Source organism: Mercenaria mercenaria, chromosome 4 (genome assembly GCF_021730395.1).
Source record: "Mercenaria mercenaria strain notata chromosome 4, MADL_Memer_1, whole genome shotgun sequence".
Classification (NCBI taxonomy): Eukaryota; Metazoa; Mollusca; class Bivalvia; order Venerida; family Veneridae; genus Mercenaria; species Mercenaria mercenaria.
The window spans coordinates 10587574-10612812 of NC_069364.1; the positions used below are offsets into that span (position 1 = coordinate 10587574).

General features: G+C 35.7%; 1 protein-coding gene across 1 annotated transcript in view; it reads right to left on the reverse strand.

Annotated features, from left to right (window-relative positions):
- The window catches only part of LOC123552660 (E3 ubiquitin-protein ligase rnf213-alpha-like), an 80489-nt gene that overhangs the window by 29159 nt on the left and 26091 nt on the right, over positions 1-25239 (reverse strand). The window contains exons 13-25 of the mRNA XM_053540381.1: positions 24592-24698; positions 17810-17954; positions 15488-15677; positions 14621-14855; positions 13920-14066; positions 10573-10678; positions 8513-8678; positions 6517-6685; positions 6105-6274; positions 5662-5859; positions 4964-5086; positions 1460-1580; positions 467-708 (exon numbers count right to left, since the gene is read on the reverse strand). Coding sequence (XP_053396356.1) covers positions 467-708; positions 1460-1580; positions 4964-5086; positions 5662-5859; positions 6105-6274; positions 6517-6685; positions 8513-8678; positions 10573-10678; positions 13920-14066; positions 14621-14855; positions 15488-15677; positions 17810-17954; positions 24592-24698 — 2119 coding nt within the window. The remainder of the gene's footprint in view (positions 1-466; positions 709-1459; positions 1581-4963; positions 5087-5661; positions 5860-6104; positions 6275-6516; positions 6686-8512; positions 8679-10572; positions 10679-13919; positions 14067-14620; positions 14856-15487; positions 15678-17809; positions 17955-24591; positions 24699-25239) is intronic.

Here is a 25239-nt window from a genome sequence, read left to right on the forward strand (position 1 = left end):
CAAATAAGCCCAGGGGCTGATTTAGACCCAATGAGCAACGTTTAAACAAATTTGGTAAAGGACTACATATAAGCTCCGGGCTTAGCAATTCAGGATAGAGGTTTTATTCTTGCTTTCTGTCATTTAGTAAAGTTTCTGTACATTTTATTTAATAGTTTCTGACCTCGTGTAAAACGTAAAAAGATCTAAGATAAAGTGATGGTTCTTGTGTTTTGCACTTCCACTTATTGTTACCTATACTTAACACAATGTCAGCTACAAAGAAAAAGCGGCGACTACATGCTTTAATTTTGATTTTCACTTTTCTTATTTAATTTCCCAGCACTATCACATCAAACTTTAAATATGTACACTGGTTTTATAATAAATAACACTATACAAAGTTTTCTAGACACACAGTGGTTTTCAACTGTAAACAGAATGATTGCAAGCCGGTTGACAAGAACAATTAAATTTTGTATCTTACTTTCTGTACGGATTACACGCGGCCACCATTTTGAGATTATCACACAGTTTGAGCTTCTTCCCTTCAACTGTTTTGTCACACATTATTTCTTTGATCAGTCCAATTGCTTCTGTAGTATTTGCTTCATCAAAAAACAACACTGTATACATATGTGGCCCGAATTTTTCACGGTTTTCCTGTGCAATTTTTTCTGCTTCTTCAACTTTCCTAATTATATCTCTGTTAGTTGTCCCTCCATGAACCTTTGACAAAAATAATGCAATACCAGTCTTGATTTGAAATAAGATCAATTTGATAAGGAAATGAACCTTTTATACCTATCTCAAGGATTTCGTTTAGCAATATAATATAAATGTCAACAGTATTAACTTTTGGAATAACCCTCACTATAGCGAAAATTGGAAATTCAAGACAATCTGCATATATGTTCTTGCTGTAAAGTATTCAGAAATGTCAATATCATTTGTCGGTAATAGAATGAAAAATATGCAATAATTAAGCTAATCATTATAACAATAGAAACATCAAGTCGTTCATTTATAATAGTAAACTTGCATGTCTAATTCATATCAATTACACAATGTTATCTAGGTACTGACCACTCTATTGAAGGCATTCAAGCATCAAAACACTGATACATTATTTTGACCAAATCAATGACAAATTTGCTTTATTCTGTATTTGTTTGAAATTGGAAATCAGGCTGAAAAATAATATATCATCGACTAACTACGACACACTATTTACCTCACACTCAATTTATTTATTCAGTGTGAATATATTTTCGTAAGCCTAATGTTCTATGTTATAATTAAATCTGAAATCACAATTTCTGTTATTTGACATATTCAAACGATACCCACTTATATTTCTGTTAGATTCGGAGTGTGAAACACAACTGAACTATCTGATAGATGTGTTTTACAACAGCTCCCAGGTGTGTATGTGGAAATACATTAATAAGGGAGATACGCCCAACACGTAAAACATTACCTTCATCAATATCATATTTGATGTTTGGAGTCCAGGTGGCATTTGTAAAGAGCACATAAACTTGATCAGTCTGGTTTTACCACATCCAGTTTCTCCCATGATAATAACAGGAATATCACACCTGTCCAAACAATTATATATACATGTACCTCCAATAAAACTAAAATTTGAATATATTCAGAAGTAATCGTTTTACTTTTTCGATATTACCTACTACGCGTACAGGAGAAGAGCAGAGTTTGCCAGTTTGCAGTCGTTTACAGTCGTTTACATGTCAATCACTTTAAACACCTGTTCACTACGTCCGGAGTTTATCGATAAGCATGTTTCAAACACTCGAATAGGCCTAAATCAAATTTTTGTTTGTTTGCCGCTTAATTTGTTTTTATTTCAGTTTATTAAATATTTTTGTCTCGTATCATCCTGTCGACTTTGTAGTCTTGTTATTGCTTTAAAATTCATAAAGAGTGCCCTCAATCGGCAAATGTTTTACGTGACGTCTGTTTCCTCAGTACAGTTTCTGAAATAATAGATGTAATAGAATCGTGTCATCGGTTTATTTTACTGTATCATGCACTAATGTATTAATTTAGTATTCTCAGTCCGCGTAATTGAGTTTGTTGGTTTAGCGTCGCACATTCAAGCTATGTCATCACCAGTAGGCACCTGGGTAGAACCGTCGACCTTCCGGAAGCAAGCTGGATGGCTTCCTAACATGAAATATTCAACGCTCCGGATGAGGCTTGAACCTACATCGGTCAATGGCAAGTGATTCAAAGCCGGGGACCTAAGTACACTCGGCCACGAAGGCCCCGTGTATTTGAGACTCGCATACTGTAATCGTGCGTATGTCATGTATAAGAAAGCATTTTATCGGAAACATTCGTCTAATGAAAGAATGCTATGAAATAAGAACTTACTTCTTCTGATCATTTCATTACATCCAGCAATAGAAAAAAACTTAATTTTAATTAATCTAAATCAGGTTTGTCATTTTGCGCTGTCTTGAAAGGACGGCGTTAGTGGTCTTGTTTGAAGATATCATTAACATAAATAGATACATTATTCTTGAAGATATGCAGCAGAGAAATCGAGAAAAAAAACACTCTTAGAAATATCGACAATTGTAATCTGTGAAAATTTTACAACAGTCCGTTGAAAAATTTTGAGTGGCGCATTTCACCTTAACGAGGAAAGTATAATACGCTTTTTATACATATATTTGTTATCGGTTGTTAAGACCTTGACAGAAAGGGCATCAGTGTCTGAATCTTGAAAGTACCACACATGTGCGAAACATGTTTTATGAGGACTGTGTTGGCTTAAAAATATATATGTGATATATTGTCTGCAATTTTTACACGTCACAAGACGTTACGCACATCTGATGTACATTTAAACTGCTGTATATGGGAATATACCTATTAATCGAATAGCCAGTTTGCATCGCGAAGTGCTTTTTAATTTGCTTAACATGTAATTAAGAATACTTTTATTTTGAGCTAATACTTGGTAAATGATTGCAGAGATAAATATTGTCATAATCCGTTTTTTCCGCACTCAAAATACTTTTGACAAGATCAGTGCAAAGAAAACTGACTATTGTCAAAAATTCGACTTAATCAAACAAAAGACTATTTCTAGAAGGAATATTTTGCTTTTCCAGACAGTTTTTGCCTTATTCTTATTATTAAAAAATCGTCAATATAAAAAATTGTATATCCAAAATATATCACAAAGCGTTATTTTCGCGTCATACCCATTTAACAAAAATGTTCTAAAACATGTGCCGTCCATGAACTGGCTCAATCAAACCGAGCCTGCAACATTTCCGTTTATGTCGTGTTGGGCGACCTGTGGTTTTCCACTTTTATTTTGCCAAAACATGCACCACACAATATCTTTTTCCTAAGTGTTATTGAATTGCTTGAAATTTAAGAACTAAATCGGGACTTATGTTCGAAGAATCGTCAGTCTGTTCGGCGTCATGACATACATTAAACTTAAGATGCCCTTGACTGAAAATAATACAATCAAAATTGTATTTTATTGAAACAGTGCTATATAAATTATCTACAATAAACCCATCGCGTTAGTTATAATAAAGATCGACACATTTTCTGTATGTGTTGTATAACAAGAGCTAGTTTATACGTATTTTGGCGGGAAAGTTGCACGTGCTTTCCATGATGTGCCTTTGGTAGACTGCGTATACGTGCATAATGTTATATGTTGACCTTACATTTTCGTGTAAATAGAAATGTTGAACACGTATCTTAAATCAGAAACCAACACATAAATCAAAACACAACTAATTTTTGATTGTACACGCTTGTCATTGAAAGAGTAAACGACGGCTGGTGACTGTGACATTGCGCATTGATGAGCTGTCAATCAGTTACTCTGTCTGTGTGACAGAGCGGCGCTCTTTGATTCTGGTTATGACATCAGATTTCGTCTCGGCTTGAAATGTCAAAACTCTATACTTCTCCTTTACGCGTAGTATTTGTGAAAAAAATCTAGCCATTTACTATACCCTTCAAGATAATATACATCTTAGCATTTAAATAATTTTCAATCTTATATAATTAATTCTATTTTCAATTTGCTTCAAAATTACGTATGTGTTCTTAAATGTTTTATAATACCAAAACTATGTCCGATTAAATACTTCTGTTAAAAGTAAAAGGGTAATCAGCTACTGTTTCCATTATCATATGTACTGACATTATACAAGACTCAAAACCACCCATTCATACAATCAATGGATTTTTATAAGAAAAATAAGAGGATTTTGAAAAAAACTAGAATTCTGGTGCTGAAAGCAGTTCATTAATAGATAGGAAGTATATCAATCCGACTGGTATTACTGAATAAAAATGAATGACATGTATCTTTAATTTCCAAGATAAATGCAATATTGTGCGACTGTGGAATAACTGTTACGGGTTGCCTATTGTCAACATCTAATAAATACAGTTTAAATTAAACTTATTAAATAGTACCTTTTAACTCAAATAATTAAAAGAATCAGAAAGACAACGTTTTATTCAACAAAACCTTTTAATAAGTTCCGCCGTCAGACATTATGTTAAAGAGAGAAAACATGCTGCTTATAATCCGATCAGAAAACTCACTACAAAACATTCACATTTGTATTAACTTTGTGCGTAGTAAAACTACAATAGTCGCAATGTTCATGTTATATCCTTTCCGGCCCATTGTACTACATGTAAAATCATTTGAATGGATATATACCAATATATACCTTTCAGGGATATATAATAATTACGAAATCTATGTGTAGTTCGATTGTGGTATCTGTATATCTTTTTAGTATTTCAAAAGATAGGACAAACTTTAAACAAAATACTAGAAGTTTAAACACATCGCAGGTTTTTAGAATTTTAAACAGGTTCTAAGAAATTTAGAGACTCTTTATACAGGAATGCATAAATAAACAAACTGATTAACAATCTACTATGTACGCAACTGCCTTTTTACCTGAATCTCATATAGATGGCTAACATTTTCTTGACGTTGTCTGTTGTCAGCTCATATGTATCATCCGGATCATGTTCCATCTCTATACCCATTACCTTACACAACTTAACGATTTTCTCATGTCTTTTTAACGTAAGAGAAAATAGTTATTTGCAAATGAGAAATAAAATGCATTACCCGATATGATATAATTATATCAGTAATAAATTACGTGAAGAACAGCTATCCATCACTCTACAGTAAATATGTTATGCCACTGAAAAAATCATTATAATGATGAAGGCATGGTTATCAATAGTAAAAAAAAACAAGTTTTGAGGCCCTCATCAAAGTTTGTGACAATAAACAAATGTACGTCACTATCAATGTTGAATAAGTATAAAACTGAAGTGATATGTATTTACTTCTATTAAAATCAGAAATGTATAATCAAGAATATTATCATGACAATCACAGTTTTTTGCACAAGACGTTGCAAATTAAACAAATGTCATGTTGGGGTCACGTCAATCAGTATATCTAATAGCATCATGAGAAGAACATATTTAATTAATTTGAGTAGGTTTGATATTTTAGAAACATTTTACGTGTTTCAGGTTTTTTGTGAAGCTCAAATCAATAACTTATACTTTACTATTCCGCTTAATATTGTCAAAACACATTGCCATACAACTTAAAGATAGGTCTCTCATAAGTACCTTTGCAACGAGTCAAAATCTTCTTGCAGTGGAGCTTTATTTTCTACCAATATTTTGTACAGATCTGGTGACATTATACCCTCCTCTAACACAGTTCTGGTTTGCAGGTCAACAAGATTGCCAGTGTCTTGATCAATAAAAAATCCAAGGAAAGTAAAGGTTTCTCTATCTGAGTTGAAAAACAGATAGGGATGCGGGCTGCAAAGAGATAAAAAAGCTAATTAAGGAAGTCAAAACAATTTATTTTGAAAATGATTTATATTAACTTCAATACAGAAAAACAATTATTCTGAATGAAGTTTTCGAAGGTAATAATGTTAAAGTGGATAATATTTACATGTTGCCAAAATGTGACTCAATACATAAGGTTTCAATAAAATCGAAAGTATAAAAATAGTGTATATTAAAACATTCAATTTTTTCCTATTTAAATCGATTACTACCTGCTCTCCCATGTTCGTCTCATCTGGTACTGCTGTAGTTCTGGTTGGTTTCCGTTAAGTTCGTTGTTCTCAGCATGCAGCTGTTCAGAAGTTGCTTGTTCGTCTTGGTCTGGTTCACGTTTCAATCCAGGCGACTCTTCACTAATATTTAAAGAGCGTGTTGCAAAGTCCTTTAGAAAGCAATGTTAGCAACAAATAAGTAACAATAATGAGCTTTATAAAGAAAATCGAAATTAAGACCTTTTGGTTTTTATCAACGTTAGTACGTCTTCAGTTAATTTAATACTGTCCGATGACTTACGTACCATACGTCTGGTTAAATAATTCATACATGTTAATTTCGAAACTGTGTCTTAAATTCTATGAAATATTTTTGTTTAATGACACCATATCTCAATTTAAAATTGCTTACCCTTGACATTAAGACGAGGAATCGAAGCAAAAATATCTCAAATCCTGGTAGGTGTTCAGCAGCAGCAGGGCTGACAAAGCTGTTTTCTTCAAATGCTTCCAACTGGGTGTTGAGAAACCATACAAAATGATGAATCTCCGACCAAGATGGGTCTCTTATACCACAATTCCTAAATTGCGAAAAATACAAGTTCAAATTTCTGAAGAAAACATGCTTTTTCATTCTGTCTTTTGGCAGTTTCTGTGGTATGCAGGCTCCATAACATCAGGACCCCTCTTTAAATTCTCCAGTTTGTTAAGTTCTGCCCATTGTTTTCTCGTTTATGGCAAACCCTATATTCTAACTAAGGACCATACGCAGCTTTCCATGGAATTGCATTCTATGTATCATTGAAGGTTCCATGTACACTGCGGGTGCGTCTAAATTTTACTTCGGTACTTAAACATGCGTAAATGTCGATCTGAGTTCTGCTCAACCCTGGGCTAAAGGACGTGGATGGTAGCTAGCATTTCCACTACGCTCAATCAAACCAAGCCTGCAACATTTTCATTTATGTCGTGGTAGGCGACTTGTGGTTTTATACTTTTTCTATTTATACATAAATCCATTTAATATATCTATTTTGTGGAAAAACACCTCCATATTTATGTCAATTATTTTTGTTCTGTATGAAATGTTTTCATTAGATAGTAATTTTTCCTGGCATCACTTTCATTATAACAAACCACTCGAAGCGTTATTCATTCACTTGAAATATGATGATGAACAGTAGACATTGTACTATTTGTAAAATTGTACACCTTATTTCAACGTCAATAGTTACGATGTCAGGGAAAAAATCAATTAATTGGTTCTCGAGAAGAAGAAATATAAAGTTGTTTTTTGTTCATTTTTTAACTCCGGTAACCCTAAAAAGAGTCAAGCAGAACCACGTTACAAACTTCACTTGAGATAGGTCCATAAAAGGATGCTACAGTCCAAGTTTGGTGAAAATCGATCTAGTGGTTCGTAAGAAGAGGTAATTTCGTGTTTTATTGTCTTTTTGTAGCTCTGGCGGGTTGGGTCAAATGGAGCCATCTGACCAACCTGGAGAGAGGTCCATACAAAGATGTTACGGACACAGTTTGATGAAGATCCGTCAAGCGATTAATCAAAAGACATGGTTTTAAGACTGTTCTATATTTAGATCTGCTGCCACACTGAACTGGCCAAAACACCTATGAGAGAGGACTATAAAGGAGTTTGCATACTAGGTTTGGTGAAGAGTCATCAAATGATCCTTGAAAAGAAGTCGTTTCAAGGTTTTCTATATTTAACTCTAGTCAAATGAGAAGACGTCGTTTACGTATACGTTTTATTTCTATTCTAGCAATGTCTTTCAAGTGATTTAAATTCTTTTAGCTAGTACGCAAACCTGAACGGTCAAATTGAACACATATGTTAAACGTTTATGAAAGAAAACCAAATTTGCTTTCATTCCGACGAGAAGATGTTTAAGTAAAATCTCGACGACAGATGACAGACTACGGACGTCGTACAACCCACTTAATGTCATAGCTCACCCTAAATAAAGTTCAGTAAGTTATATAACGCAGATACAACAAAATGCGAATAAACACGAAGAAAGATCTCTGGAAGTTCTTCGCCTTGAAACGGTCATGGACAAAACCTAGGGAGCTGGTTATTTTGCACCAAACACCACTCAAAAGAAGAATTTGTTAAGATCCAAGTTAATGAGATGAAGTTGTTTATATATGGTAGATCCTATTTTCAGCGAGGAACACATCACTGAACGCACGAGCATGTTACAAACAAAGATGCTACAGTAAAACCAACTGATCGAGCTTGTCATGTGAAATATTGTACATAAGAAACATGGCAAAATCAACTTTCCAAAAACGAAGACCTTCCAAAAAGAAAAACCCTGCAACTGGGTATATTGCAGTGGAGGGAACTTCTTTTTGCATGCAGCGATTGTGTATATGTTTTCACTTACCTCAGCAGCAACTCTAAACAAATTGCTGGATTTCCTTCTGCAGTGTACGGCCGGACGTCATCCAAAGGCTTCTTCTGTTCCAGTCGCATGAAGTACTGGAATGGTCTTTGAAATACTGCACTTCTGAACAGCTTTTCGTCAAACAATTGATCAGAATCTTTGTAATCTAAATATAATTAAAATTCTGTATACCCCATTGTATATTGGTTCCAGTATGTATCACCCATGGCCATGGAATGTCAGTCACGCGAAAAGATGATTCGTGGTAACGTATTTCAGACCAAAGTGTCATAGATTTCAACTACAAGTTTAAAATGTGAACTGATGCTAAAATATTAAGGAAGTAGGTTAATAGGTCACATTCATGGTCAGTGAAAGTCAGTTTTAAAATTGGTGTGCATATCTGTACATGTCATCCAAATATCAAGGCTGTGTCTTAAAAAACAAGAAAGTAGGTTAGTATGTTAAGGTCACAATCAGATGACCCCTAATCACATGGATTCATCAGGTTATTTTAATTTAACAGTCTATGAAATTTGATCTGATAACTTTTTAAGAATTTTTTTCTATATTACTAATATAACAAGTGGCCTCTTTTCACATAAAGGGCATAACTTGAACACTCTTTTGTTAGAGATCCACTAGGCATTGCTACATACCAAATATCAAAGCCTTAGCTCTTGTAGTTTCAGACAAGAAGCTTTTTAAAGATTTTTTTCCTTTATAAGTATATGTAAAACCTGGTACCCCTAAGGCGGGGCCTTTTTTTTACCCCACGGGCACAATTTTAACAATCTTTATATAGGACTATGAGATGATGTCACTTGCCAAATATCAAGGTTCTACGCCTTACGGTTTTGGACAAGAAGAGTTTTAAAGTTTTCCAGAGTTCTGCATGAAATTAAAGTATTTGACTGTTTTTGAAAGGGACCACCAAAGGACTATTCCTGTGAAGTTTGGTTATACAAGTGGTTTTCAAAACGAAAGTTGTTTTAGAAAATGTTGACGGACACACGACGGACGACGGACTTTGAGCGGTCACTAAAGCTCACCATGAGCCTTTGATCAGATGAGCTAAAACAGACATGGAAGAATATCCCACAGGGAAAGCAACGTTCCAAAAACGCAGCCTCCCCAAAGGCACACACGAACAACACTCGCACACTACAAACAAACATACACACTCAAAATAAACACACAAGGACAAAACAAACAAATACAGGAACGCAGTGGGGCACCGCCTTGGAGCGGTCAGTTGCAAAACTACCACTGGGGAATGTTGTTTATTTTCCTAGTTTGTTCAATGAAAGTCACTCATTTGAGACATACTACCACTACCAAAAACATATAATGAACAGAGATATCAAAGACGACAACTAGCACGGAATTCATCCTGAAATCCGTGACAATTTGCTCAAAATTCCATTACCAAGAATCGTCAGAAATAACCACTTCATGTGACTGATACCCCAAGGTTTTAGTGCTATTTACAGTCAAAATGCATTAACAAAGAGGAATACATGAAGGTAGCGTTTAAAACACCTCTTATAAAACATTTTTGTCAAAAGGGTCAGATGTCTAGTCTTGGCATAATAATTTTAATCTGTTAGATCCGTTGAATACTTTGTATGCAGCATCATCAGCTGAACAGAAATGAGAAATACGTCACAAGTCTTGTAGCATATACTAAAGCTTGAACGTATCACAATGTTTAACAGTCATTGTTTCATGACTCATTAAGACCAGAAATAACAATACAACATCGACTATGGACTGAGTTAATGACCTCCATATGGCATTCTTAAACAACCTTTGAAAAGATAAATTTAATGATATATCTAAAAGTAAATTTAATGATACATGTATATCTAAACGTAAATCTTTTCTGGCCATAGAAAACAAATGTGCAACACCTCTAACGACCCCTTACCTCAGCTTCAGCGGAATCTTATTATCAAAACCAAAAACAACAAAGGTCTAAGAATGTGTCACTCCTGTTAACGTGGGTTTTAATGCCACATTGATTTAATTTAAAATTTAGATGATGAATTTAAAATTACCACGTGGCCTTGTTCCTCTGTATATTGCTAAACTTTCCTGAGGTGATCTACATGTCAGATCAGGCAAAATACTAAGCATCGTATGTACATAATGCCATTCCGTTCCCTAAAATATAATGAATTCAAAGTATAAAGCATTAACCAAACAAGAGGACCATGATGGTCCTGAATCGCTCACCTATCCCCACATGACCCAGTGTTGAACTGAGTATGACGTCGTTATTTCTATTATTTGACATAGTGACCTAGTTTTTGAGCACATGTGACCTAGATATCATCAAGATAAAAAATTCTGACCAATTTTCATGAAGATCCATTGAAAAATATGGCCTCTAGAGAGGTCACAAGGTTTTTCTATTATTTGACCTAATGACCTAGTTTTTGAAGGCACGTGACCCACTTTTAAACCTGATCTAGATATCATCAAGGTGAACATTCTCACCAATTTTCATGAAGATCTCATGAAAAATATGGCCTCTAAAGAGGTCACATGGTTTTTCTATTTTTCGACCTACTGACCTAGTTTTTGACCGCACATGACCCAGTTACAAACCTGACCTAGATATCATCAAGCTGAACATTCTCACCAATTTCCATGAAGATCCGGTGAGAAATATGGCCTCTAGAGAGGTCACAAGGTTTTTTCTATTTTTAGACCTACTGACCTAGTTTTTAACCCCACGTGACCCAGTTTCGAACTTGACTTAGATATCATCAAGGTGAACATTCTGACCAACATTCATGAAGATCTCATGAAAAATATGGCCTCTAGAGAGGTCACAAGGTTTTTCTATTTTTAGATCTACTGACCTAGTTTTTAAACCCCACGTGACCCAGTTTCGAACTTGACCTAGATATCTTTAAGGTAAACACTCTGACCAATTTTCATGAAGATCCATTGAAAAATATCGCCTCTAGAGAGGTCACAAGGTTTTCCTATTTTTAGACCTACTGACTAGTTTTTGACCGCACGTGACCCAGTTTCGAACCTGACCTAGTATCATCAGATAAACATTCTGACCAATTTTCATGAAGATCCATTGAGAAATATGGCCTCTAGAGAGGTCACAAGGTTTTTCTATTTTTAGATCTACTGACCTAGTTTTTGACCCAACATGACCCAGTTTCGAACTTGACCTAGATATCATCAAGGTGAACATTCTGACCAATATTCATGAAGATCTCATGAAAAATATGGCCTCTAGAGAGGTCACAAGGTTTTTCTATTTTTAGATCTACTGACCTAGTTTTTAACCCACGTGACCCAGTTTCGAACCTGACCTAGATATCATCAAGGTGAACATTCTGACCAATTTTCATGAAGATCCATTGAGAAATATGGCCTCTAGAGAGGTCACAAGGTTTTTCTATTTTCAGACCTAATGACCTAGTTTTTGACCCTACTTGACCCAGTTTCGAACTTGACCTAGATATCATCAAGGTAAACATTCTGACCAATATTCATGAAGATCTCATGAAAAATATGGCCTCTAGAGAGGTCACAAGGTTTTTCTATATTTAGACCTACTGACCTAGTTTTTGAACCCACGTGACCCAGTTTCGAACTTGACTTAGATATCATCAAGGTGAACATTCTGACCAACATTCATGAAGATCTCATGAAAAATATGGCCTCTAGAGAGGTCACAAGGTTTTTCTATTTTTAGATCTACTGACCTAGTTTTTTAACCCCACGTGACCCAGTTTTCGAACTTGACCTAGATATCTTCAAGGTAAACACTCTGACCAATTTTCATGAAGATCCATTGAAAAATATCGCTCTAGAGAGGTCACATAGGTTTTCCTATTTTTAGACCTACTGACCTAGTTTTTGACCGCACGTGACCCAGTTTCGAACTTGACCTAGATATCATCAAGATAAACATTCTGACCAATTTTCATGAAGATCCATTGAGAAATATGGCCTCTAGAGAGGTCACAAGGTTTTTCTATTTTTAGATCTACTGACCTAGTTTTTGACCCAACATGACCCAGTTTCGAACTTGACCTAGATATCATCAAGGTGAACATTCTGACCCAAATTCATGAAGATCTCATGAAAAATATGGCCTCTAGAGAGGTCACAAGGTTTTTCTATTTTTAGATCTACTGACCTAGTTTTTAACCCCACGTGACCCAGTTTCGAACCTGACCTAGATATCATCAAGGTGAACATTCTGACCAATTTTCATGAAGATCCATTGAAAAATATCGCCTCTAGAGAGGTCACAAGGTTTTTCTATTTTTAGACCTAATGACCTAGTTTTTGACCCTACTTGACCCAGTTTCGAACTTGACCTAGATATCATCAAGGTAAACATTCTGACCAATATTCATGAAGATCTCATGAAAAATATGGCCTCTAGAGAGGTCACAAGGTTTTTCTATATTTAGACCTACTGACCTAGTTTTTGAACCCACGTGACCCAGTTTCGAACTTGACCTAGATATCATCAAGGTGAACATTCTGACCAATTTTCATGAAGATCTTATGAAATATATGGCCTCTAGAGAGGTCACAAGGTTTTTCTATTTTTAGACCTACTGACCTAGTTTTTCAAGGCACGTGACCCAGTTTCGAACTTGACCTAGATATCATCAAGGTGAACATTCTGACCAATTTTCATAAAGATCCCATGAAAAATGTGACCTCTAGAGTGGTCACAAGCAAAAGTTTACGGACGCACGGACGCACGGACGGACGACGGACGACGGACACCGCGCGATCACAAAAGCTCACCTTGTCACTTTGTGACAGGTGAGCTAAAAAAACCCCCAGAAATATGCTAATGTACATGTCACGTAAACACACTGAGATAATCTTAAACGGAGATTCAGCAGCAATTACAGACCTAGTCCAAAGGTAATAAATGATAGTGTAGTTTTATTTTCAATAGTCAGCTTATTCACTAATATCTTTTTTCTACATATGACCATGATGAAGTCTTAAACATTATGTACATTTCGTTGTTTATTATACATTATTGAACTCTTCTCATTTGTACTAGTTTCCGGGTCATATATATGCTCTTAAAAAGTGGCTAAATTTTGTTTAAACGCTAATATTTTTGCTTATTGACGTTACTTGATTAAGCAAATGTGAGTTATGCAACTTGTCATGTGGGGTCTTTTCATAATGATGTCAGATACTTATGAGGAGTCTGAAACATTAATTCCAGTAGTTTCTGTGAAGTCGAAGTCGAATATCTTTAAAGTTTTCGTAACACTAGCGTGTGTGTATTGGAGTCAGTTTTTTATACTGCAACGGTGTAACAGAATGTAAGTCGTGAAATACAGTAACTGTTGTTGTCGTTTTAACATAACCTGAAAGGTGTAAATTGTTGTACCCTTCTGTTTGTTGTTCTCATCAATAAAGGCATTGTCTCAATCAGGTAGATATCCAAAGGGGACTTTCTCCACACAAAGCCTGTCTTGTCTGTCAGACATCCAAGTACCAAAAGGTTGAATAGAAGGTAATCCACGCCATTCTCAACCTACAACAGTTATGCTTTTATAACGAACTTATGTTTACGTAGCTTACGTAGTTTATGTACTTCAGTATCTACTAGCATGATATGGTTTGCAAGCATAATAACTGTTAAATGCTTTATCAGTTTAATAGTCACGTTGTCGCTTGACAAGTAATTACTTTCATTTTCACTATAACTCACTTAAAATTAGGATCCCTAAAATATCCCTGACACAATAAAGTACATTTTGGTTTTTGTGTTTTAAGGGATGACGTATATTGAATATTGACAGTACTTTCGAGTCTAAAACAAATTGCAAAATCTAGGGTTAACATTCAGTATGAGTGACTACCTCTGATACTGATGAATTTCTATTTACATAATTACATTATGCCCACGTATACTAAATGGCAACCACTAAAATATATATCTGAAGTGTATTATTATATATGTGGGATACAAGAAATTAAATTTCAGATTTATGGTTGCCAGACGTTCAGTACCTGTCTTATTTAATACACCATTACAAAATAATACAATATTGTGTTATTTATGTTAGCGAAAATGATACATCTTACTTCGTGTGCAACATCTATGTGAAAAAGTCTTGCTGTTACTTCCTCTGGTTTTGTTGTGTGCTCTAGCAATCTTTGTAATACATAGTGCATGTTTATCGTTTTCTCATGAAGCGGAATTGTTATGCTCGAAGGACTGACTACTGTTTTAAGGCTCAGCAGCTGTTCCTCTTGTCTCTTTTTGAACAGAGTTTTCCCAACTCCTGCTCTCCAAGACTTTATCAAACGCACTGTTGATCTAAATTATAAAACATTCATAAATCAAATTAATTGCATTGCGCAGATAAAACTGCAATACAATCACTTAATCCGGAGCTGCCAGTAATCATAAAATAGTCATTTTATAAATAACCAAATCTTAAGATTTTTATATAAAATTAGCTTTAGATTAGATTGGCCAAGACGAAACACGAAAAATGCAAAACAGACCTACAAAGTACTTAATGGAAAGCGAAGAGTCAATAATCGACAACCATAATATGAAATCAATTTAGAGGAAGGAAGTATATCGACCAAAATGGACAACGTAACGACAAAAATAATTTTGATGAGACTTCTTATACAGTCAAACTTGCTTGACAGACTTTGCCTATCAAGAAACCACATGCAAATGGAGACCACTTTTTCAGTTCCCATTTATGTCAGTTAAGATCAATTTATCTACCATTGCTCGAGAGTATCTGACCTATAAAATGATATTGTTCGATTCACTTTTGCATTTTAGGAAAACTACATGATTATGGTATCCGTCACAATAAGTCTAGTATTGAATACTGAATTCTTGTCATGATTAAATATGCTAAATTTCCGGAAAACTGTATCGGATATGTTAGTAAGTATTAAATATATATATAAGTGGTGGCTTTATACCTGTCACAGTCTATTAAGGCTGCAGAAGTAACTCCAGATGTGTCAGCAAACAGTTTTGAAGCAATATAGTCGCGAAGATGAACAATATTTGTTGGCAGAGGTTGTCTCTTATATTTGTCCAGCGACGACACGATTGTTGACCTGTACTCATTGTCTGTACAACAAATCACCAATAGACGGTACTTAAGCCCTATCAAAGCAAACATATATAGCAAGAATATACCTGGGGTGTTCGAAAACGTTTGCAAATGACATGTTTTCTCCAAGATATTAATTTAAAGTTGATAGTTGTGTCTAATTACAAAATATTTCACTTCAGCCAGAACAAATCGTTTCAATATTTTAATCAAACTTTTGAAACAATTCATACTCATCTTAGGGTACACCCATAAGAAACCGCAATGAATTTCTCCAACCAGATAGGTGTTTCATTTTCAATTTCGGAAAGAGGAAAAAACGCGGGGGACCGAATCTTGACTGTAGGGATGGTGCGACAATACAATGGCATTTTTAGATTTTAAAAACTCTACTGTAAGTGAGGATTTATGGGCTGGAGCATTGTCATGTAAAAAATGGACATGCTGGAGACCGGCTTTGGACGTACTTTCCTCATTTTTGTACGTAATTCTTTCAGAATCACATTCTTATAGAAGCTACCAGACACACCCCTACCTTTTAGAACAGCAACTTGCATGATTGGCCAACAACTGCTGAAGAAAATGGCGTATAACACCTTATTTGCTTTGTCCGTTTAGCAGTACTTGGCCTTTTGGCATCTATCAGAGCCCATATCCTGTTATCAACGTTCCGATTGGCTCATAAAAATGGACCTGTGTCTCACCACCAGTAATCAGACTATCAAACACCTTTTTTCTGACATTTTGGTTACTTCTTCAGCAGTTGCTTTGCGATGTACAACCTCTACGATTTCTCATCGGTAAGCAAATGGGAGATCCAGCGAGCACTTATTTTCCTAGCCTTAAGTATGAATTTTCTTAAGTGGAGATATGCTTGCCCGCTGTCTGACAGTGAAACATGCATCTTTTTCAATCATGGACTTTATCTTATTTTTAATGTTAGATTTTGGTAACTGCAGACCTGTGTCTTCCTGAATAAGGGGCACCTTTTATTGATTTCTGACAGGAACTGAATTTTGTAAACCGCCTTTAAACTGTGGAAAAATATTTGTTTATCCTAATTATCAATACATATCTCATCATGTATGCTTTTGACACTCAATCCCAACTTACAGTGGGATTTTATATAACCTCTGATTTCAACAACATTTTATATTTATTTTCTAACCATTTTCAACGCAGTGTCTATGAAAACACCTGAAAGCAATCGAAACTGCAAATGAACCAGTTTGTGGATTTCATATATTGATACAAAATGTATGGTGATGAGAGTCATCCGTTTCGTATTGGTTTAAACTGGTAAATCTCGTAATACTCAAGTATATAGTGCATTTGTAAAAGTTTTCGAACACTCCTCGTACAAGCTATAGTAAATTTCTCGAGTGAATCAGTCGCACTGCAAATCCTTTCGGATTAGCAGAAAATCTGGTGGAAAAGAGCTGTTGGTTAAGTATAAATATCACCCTGTCCGTTTTTCCCTGTCGGACGTGTTGAAGTTCATAAGTCCCAAATACCTGTTTGATCTTTAACCAAAGGGGTCATTTACGGACCGCAGTATATCATCCGATGAAAATGAACTGCTGTATCTACAAATATTCTTTAGTTATTGACAGAAAATTGATATAAGCTAATGGGCCACTCTAACCTTGACTTCACTGATCCAGAAACATCACTGTGGAAAGTTTTCGACTGTAATTTCAATTCTTCAATATGTATTAATCGGAGATATACTTTTCAGTCTAAAGTTCATTGTGTTCTCGACATTTGATAAAAACATATGGAGTCATCCAGCAGATGCAATTATCCAAATGTAACATTCGTTATTGGAAATTGTTTAGTTATATGGTGACTGCGACATTGACTATCGGGTCAATGGACACTAGTACGGACAGTAATCAGCAATCATCCTATCAGGTTTGATTGTTAGCAAGTGTCTCCTTCAGTACATGTTTTTGGTCAGAAACCGTTTATAGTCTAAGTCACGGTGAGAATGATACCCAAAACATAAGCGGTCTTCAAAAGACCAAAGACTCTATGTCCTATTAATTAGAAACCGGTTGTAATTACAATTTAACTATGACCGTTGTTCTACTGATCTCAAACACTATGGATAATCTACTGACAATAACCTAACTTATGAAAGGTTAATAAAATAGTTAACTATCAATAATAAAACATAGCGTGCCTTTATTTAAGTGCGCATCTTGTATATATTCTTCCAGTCTTCTTTGTGAAGCTTCGCTCACATCATAGTCTAACATATCCGCATTCATCAAGCAATGAATCTTCCTGCTTCCTCCAAATATGGCCCTTCGCAAAAATATATCAACCTGAAAAGTAAAATCTAGTAGATGACTACATATCATTTCATTAAAGTCTTTTTCTAACGTTATAGATATTATCACGGCATCTGTTCAAAGGGAACAATATTTTACGTTTATAATATAACATGTCAATTTAAATTCAGAACAATAATACCGATGAGGGATCGTAATTCATTTGTGGTGTAGAATTTTACATGTGAGGAATACACCAAGCTGGCTTACGGAAGATCAGTGGTTCCACATTTGTGCTGCCTACCATAGCACCTGGGTCTTCTGCCATCATAAAGCACTATAAAATTCGCAATTGCACTGACGTTAAACACAACAAAAACAAACCACCTAAAATATACTTGTGTGATTTTAATGCCAAAACAAATCACTTTAGTAGATTTATATTCCAATATGATGATTCTATACAGGGAAATTAGCTTTCTGTGCGTCTTTTTATATATACAGGAAGATTAGCTTTCTGCAGGTCTTTTTATCAGGTAAACTAGACGGCAATAATGGTCCTAGTTCGCTCATTTACAGTTTTGGCATGGTGCCAATATGCCAAGTTATTATAAAAACTGAGCTTCACATTCAGAGAAGATTTTCAAAGTTTTCAAACAAGCTTTATCTAACAAGAGGACCATGATGGTCCTGAATCGCTCACCTGTTCCCACATGACCCAGTTTTGAGTATGACGTCGTTTTTTCTATTATTTGATATAGTGACCTAGTTTTTGAGCTCATGTGACCCAGTTTTGAATTTGATTTAGATATCATCAAGATAAAAATTCTGACCAATTTTCATGAAGATCCATTGAAAAATATGGCATCTACAGAGGTCACAAGGTTTTTCTATTATTTGACCTATTGACCTAGTTTTCAAAGGTACGTGACCCTGTTTTCAACTTGACCTAGATATCATCAAGGTGAACATTCTCAATAATTTTCATGAAGATCTCATGAAAAATATGGCCTCTAGAGAGGTCACAAGGTTTTTCTATTTTTATACCTACTGGCCTAGTTTTTGACCGCATGTGACCCAGTTTCAAAAAAGACCTAGATACCATCAAGGTGAACATTCAGACCAATTTTCATGAAGATCTATTGAAAAATATGGCCTCTAGAGAGGTCAAAAGATTTTTCTAATTTTAGACCTACTGACCTAGTTTTTGACCGCAGCTGACCAAGTTTCAAACTTGACCTATATTTCATCAAGATGAACAGTCAGACCAACTTTCATACATATCCCATGAAAAATATGGCCTCTAGAGAGGTCACAAGGTTTTTCAATTATTTGACCTACTGACCTACTTTTTGAAGGCACGTGACCCAGTTTCGAATCTGACCTAGATATCATCAGGATGAACATTCTGACCAATTTTTAAGAAGATCCATTCAAAAGTATGGCCTCTAAAGAGGTCACAAGGTTTTTCTATTTTTAGACCTACTGACCTAGTTTTTGACCGCACGTGACCCAGTTTCAAACTTGACCTAGATATCATCAAGGTGAACATTCATACCAACTTTCATACAGATCCCATGAAAAAATTGGCCTTTAGAGAGGTCACAAGGTTTTTCTATTATTTGACCTACTGACCTAGTTTTTGATGGCACGTGACCCAGTTTCGAACTTGACCTAGATATCATCAAGGTGAACATTCTGACCAATTTTCATGAAGATCTTTAAAATATATAGCCTCTAAAGAGGTCACAAGGTTTTTCTATTTTTAGACCTACTGACCTAGTTTTTGACCGCACGTAACCCAGTTTCGAACCTTACCTAGATATCATCAAGGTGAACATTCTGACCAATTTTCATAAAGACCCCATGAAAAATTTGACCTCTAGAGTGGTCACAAGGTTTTTCTATTATTTGACCTACTGACCTAGTTTTTAACGGCACGTAACCCAGTTTCGAACTTGACCTAGATATCATCAAGGTGAACATTCTGACCAATTTTCATGAAGATCTTGAGAAATATATGGCCTCTAGAGAGGTCACAAGGTTTTTATATTTTTAGACCTACTGACCTAGTTTTTGACCGCACGTGACCCAGTTTCAAACTTGACCTAGATATCATCAAGGTAAACATTCTGACCAATTTTCATAAAGATCCGATGAAAAATGTGACCTCTAGAGTGGTCACAAGCAAAAGTTTACGCACGGACGCACGGACGACGGACGCTGCGCGATCACAAAAGCTCACCTTGTCACTTTGTGACAGGTGAGCTAAAAACTATCACTCTCTGGAAACGATGTGTTAGACAGTTCCCGATGTTTTTAAGATGTTTAAGAGGGGTCATCCAGTGAACATATCTGTAATTATCTTAATTTTAAGAATTCTCTTCTTGGTTTTAGTTTTTGGTAATTCAGGGGCATGCTGTATGTTAAACGAGTTTACGAAAGTCACAATAATAAAACTTCCTTAAATGTCACTCACCACAAAACCATGTTAAAACTATTTTGAAATCAGGTATGTAGTGTCTGAGAAAATATAAAGGAATATAAATTTTGAAAAATGATAAAGCAATTTTCCGCAATATTCATAAAGGCGGTGATTACAAATAAAACTAACGTCTAGGTGATATTCTGAAATGGATCTGTTTCATTTAGTAAGCCTTTGAAATGTTATGGCGTCTACTAGTACTGCGATACCTTTTACTGCCGCTTACAATCTTGATATCAAACAATATCTAAATGGCTCACATTTCATTTTTATATTGATCATAAGGAAAGAAGTCTGGACACCGGTATAATAGGTATAATACGGGATTTGATGTCAGTATATCAAAATACTTAATTTGATTTCTGCCTCTTCGTATTTATCTGTGAAATGTAAGTAGTACTTATTATTATTATCATACCAGATTTATATAACGCCCTTTTCAATTTCACGTTCAAAGGCGCTTTACATAGTTCAAATGCAGCCACACAGGGCGCATAATTCATCCTCTACTAGTACAGACACAGAGCGATCTGGCCAGAGGGACAGAGTGAGACAAAGCCCCCACGACAGAGAGATCAGAAATCAGATACAGGCTTGTCCGGCTAACTTAGCCTAGCTCGTTGCGAATAGACAGCCTGGTTCTTTAACGTGCCCAGTGTATAGCACTGATACACGCAAGGATTGCCTGGGTTCCTGACCAGTACACCTCTAGTTGGGTGGGAAACACTGAAAAACGTTTCTGAAAATTCCCGAGTAGCTGCCGGGGATCGAACCCCCGACCTCAGGATTGGAAGGCCAGTGTGCAAACCACTGAGCTATCCGTCCACTATTATGATAATAATATAATGATGATGATAATAAGTAGTACTTACTAATTAGACAGCTTATGAATTAGCATAATGGTACATATAATAAGAAGTAAAGCTGTAGCATTTATTCAGGGATAGACTTACAAAGTCTGCTGAGATCAAATAATCTGTAATAATATCAATTTCTTCATACTGTCACTGATGTTTTCTCAGTAAAACATTTTCTCTTTAGGCTCATCTTAAAAGACTTATAAAATGCGATTCAGAGGTTATATAACATCATGAAGAGTCATTAGTAGCGCTAGTCAATAGCCACCCTAAACTGACCGGCAATAAGACTAATTGAAAGAACTATTTTAAATGAGCTGTACCAGATGCTTGATTTTTTCTCTAGAACTGAAAGAAAATCAAGCCTTTTTCCTGTAGATGTAATTGGTTAGGCATTTATAGATGCCGAATAGCTGCTGCTGAGCTGTTTTTTTAACATTCACATCTTCCAAAATTTTTTTTTTCAAATGTTTACATTATTGCAGAAAATATGACAGGAGTTTATGTTTTCAATATAATACCATTAAAATTGTTTTAGAAATACCTAGTTTGACTTTGAGATCATGGCAAATGAAAATTACTTTTTTAAAAAAAAAATAATGCATCATTACAATTAAGACTGCCATTAACAAATTCTGCCTGTATCAGTTAATAAGAAATAATTAAAGGCTCATAATAAATCATTATGGACCTTTAAAGCAGCATGCCTCCAGATTTGGCTAAAAATAGTCTTTCTTTTAAAATGGTTTTGGTCATATTATGAACATTAGAAAACAAAAATATTTCATAAATTCCAAATCAAGAGAAAAAGATTACTGCTTCGGGAATCGAACCCCGGACCGCCTCGGATATATCAAAAACTTTCCCGTCGTTGTAACCAACAGCGCTATAGCTGAAGCTGTGAAGATCGACTTCAAACTATAGATATTTATAATCGAGACAGGTTACCTGGAGTAAAAGCATGACAAACGCTTTTCGATTGTCATCATAAAAAGTAGTAAAAAAGCATATTCTCATGTGTTTCCGTAATATAAAGTTTGTCAGTAATTAAGTTTTAAAGCCTTCTTTGCATTTATTTCAAGATATCTATAAAAACTTATATTTTTTCGAACGATCTGGAGGCATGCCGCTTTAAAACTACTTATAGTTTTAACAGCACATTATACTACTTAAGATTTACTACTTCAATTTACAAAGAACAATTTCATTTTTATACTATCAATTTCTTTTTTTAATTAGTAACAGTGGCATATCTATGTAGCCAGACGTTCTGTTTAAAAGTTCAAATATATATTATGGCATAATCGTTTCTGTGGGCAGCTAACAGAGTTTATGATCCTTAAGATGTAGTTGATGGAACTACAAGTAATATGAAATATACCCGAAACGGTGTATGTCAAAATATATGTGTTATATATATATATGTGTGTGTGTGTGTGTGTGTGTCTGTGTGTGTGTGTTGGGTTTAACGTCGCACTGACACAGTTTAAGGTCATATGGCGACTTTCCAGCTTTGATGGTTGAGGAAGACCCCAGGTGCCCCTCCGTGCATTATTTCATCACGAGCGGAGACATGGGTAGAACCATCGACATTCCGTAAGTCAGCTGGATGGCTTCCTCACATGAAGAATTCAACGCCCCGAGTGAAGCTCGAACCCACATCGATGAGGGGCAAGTGCTTTGAAGTCAGCGACCTTAACCACTCGGCCACGGAGGCCCCATTCATATTATGGTGGCATTTAATGCAGATGAAGATCCTATGTGCACTTCTAGGCATTGTATCCGACATGGGTATACATCAGTCTATAAACCTACATTTCAATTTTATTAAAGAATATATCCACAGGCTAATTACAAAATCCCCTTTTCCTCTTTCTGTGCCCCCACCCAACCCATTTACTGTGGCTTATCTCAACAGGAATTCAACATTAATTGGTGTACTTCTGTATGTATGTTATTAATTTTGATTGAGGATAAATTACATATTATTGTACATTACGTTTTCATCTGTCTGTAATGTGTTAAGCTAGAATCACACCGGATGGGCTTGCGAATAAGTTTCGGATTATTATCCCCGGATGGTCCGGATGTGTAAAAAATACCGTAATAGCTCGCATTTTTTCACTACAGTGATTGTCTTCCTGACTGTTACGATCTTTTAAGATCTGTTACGATCGATCATTTCAGAACTATTACGGATTTATTACCGACTCCTTACGGATATATTATCCGTGGTAAAATTTTGAGCATGGTCAAAAGTTTTCACCCTGGGTAAAAAATGTGGCGTCTCGTGTGTTCACAAGCTTTTCCTTCGATCTGACCTACTGACCTAGTTTTTAACCCAACATGACCCAGTTTCGAATGTGGCCTAAAGATTATCAAGACAAACATTCTGACCAAATTTCATAAAGATTGAGACAAAACATTGGCCTCTAGGGTGTTCACAAGCTTTTCCTTTGACCTGGCCTATTGACCTAGTTTTTGACCCAACATGACCCAGTTTCAAACCTGACCTAGAAATCATCAAGACTAACATTCTGACAAAATTGTCATAAAGATTGTGGTCTCTACAGTGTTGACAAGATTTTCCTCTGATCTGGTCTACTGACCTAGTTTTTGACCTAACATGACCTAGTTTCAAACCTGACCTAGAAATTGTAAGACAAACATTCTGACCAAGTTTCATAAAGATTGGGTCACAAATGTGGCCTCTAGAGTGTTCACAAGGCAAATATTGAAGGACGACGCAGGACGGAAGCCGGACAATGACCGGTCACAATAGCTCACCTTCAGCACTCTAAAAATGGAGGTATATCGAATAAAATGTATTTAGTTCATTCATATTTATGATTTGAAGGTATCTGGAAAAAAGGATGTTTTTTTTTCAATTTCCAATCTCTTCCCTCTGTTTTTTTCTTATCAAGGATTCAAACAATTCATGTATATAATTAAACTGACAATATTTTGATCTTTTACAATTAGTAAAAATTGGTTTATCTCTCAATCTTACTCACCAAGTCAAAAAAAGCAAAGAACTGTTTATTGAACTCTTGGGGCAGTCGGCCAAAGGTTACATTACATCATGAATACGTTTGCAATGACTGTTATGAGATGATGATTACTAGCGGGTATGAAATCTGTCCGGAACAGAATTGCATCTGTCCAGTCGTTAGAGACAGAGGCAAGAGATATTGTTTTTTTTTAGAAAGTGGTATCAGAGAGGATTGATTTTATGGCTAAGTGCTTTACATTTAATGGCTCTAACGACTGATGCCATTCAACATCACGGACAAAAATAATAAAAAAATCACAAAAGCCCTTTGAGTAGTTAACGTTATTATACACTCACTTCGTCTGTTTTTGTTGCATCCGTGCACATCAAAACCTCGTCTGATTGCGGCAGTGGTTGTTCTTTGTCCCTCATGTACACAGACAAGGTAGTCACAATCACATCGGCTGAAATAATAGAAAAACATAAATACAAAATGAATGAATTACTGCCAGTCAAACATTTAGGAAAATGAAGCAAGAATAATCTTACTTCATGATCATCTAAAAAATTACATGACATCTTGTTGTTGCAATTGGTTCCGTAAACTTAGAAAAACAAGAGCTCCGTCAAGCAATATATGCCCGAAGGATTATACCAGAGGAGGACAAAAGCAAAATTCAAAGAGAAAGCAAAATTTTAAGATTTTTTGATGAGGCATGTGAGGGGTGGTAGGGAAGGGTGAGCAGGCTGTGTGCACGGAGGGTGTGTGTGGGGGGTGGGGGGGGGGGGGAGAGGGCGCCGGTGATATAATACTAGAATACTAAAGGGTATGAAGCTTAATGAAAAAAAATAAAAATATTTGGCGGGAGGTGGGGATCGGGGTGTGGGAGGGGGTCAGGTGACAGAATACTACAATACTAAAGGTCAAGAAGTTTCCTTGAGGGGGTTTGGGGGCGGTGGGTAGTGGACGGGGAAGGGGGGGGGGGCTTGCAATGAAAATTGATA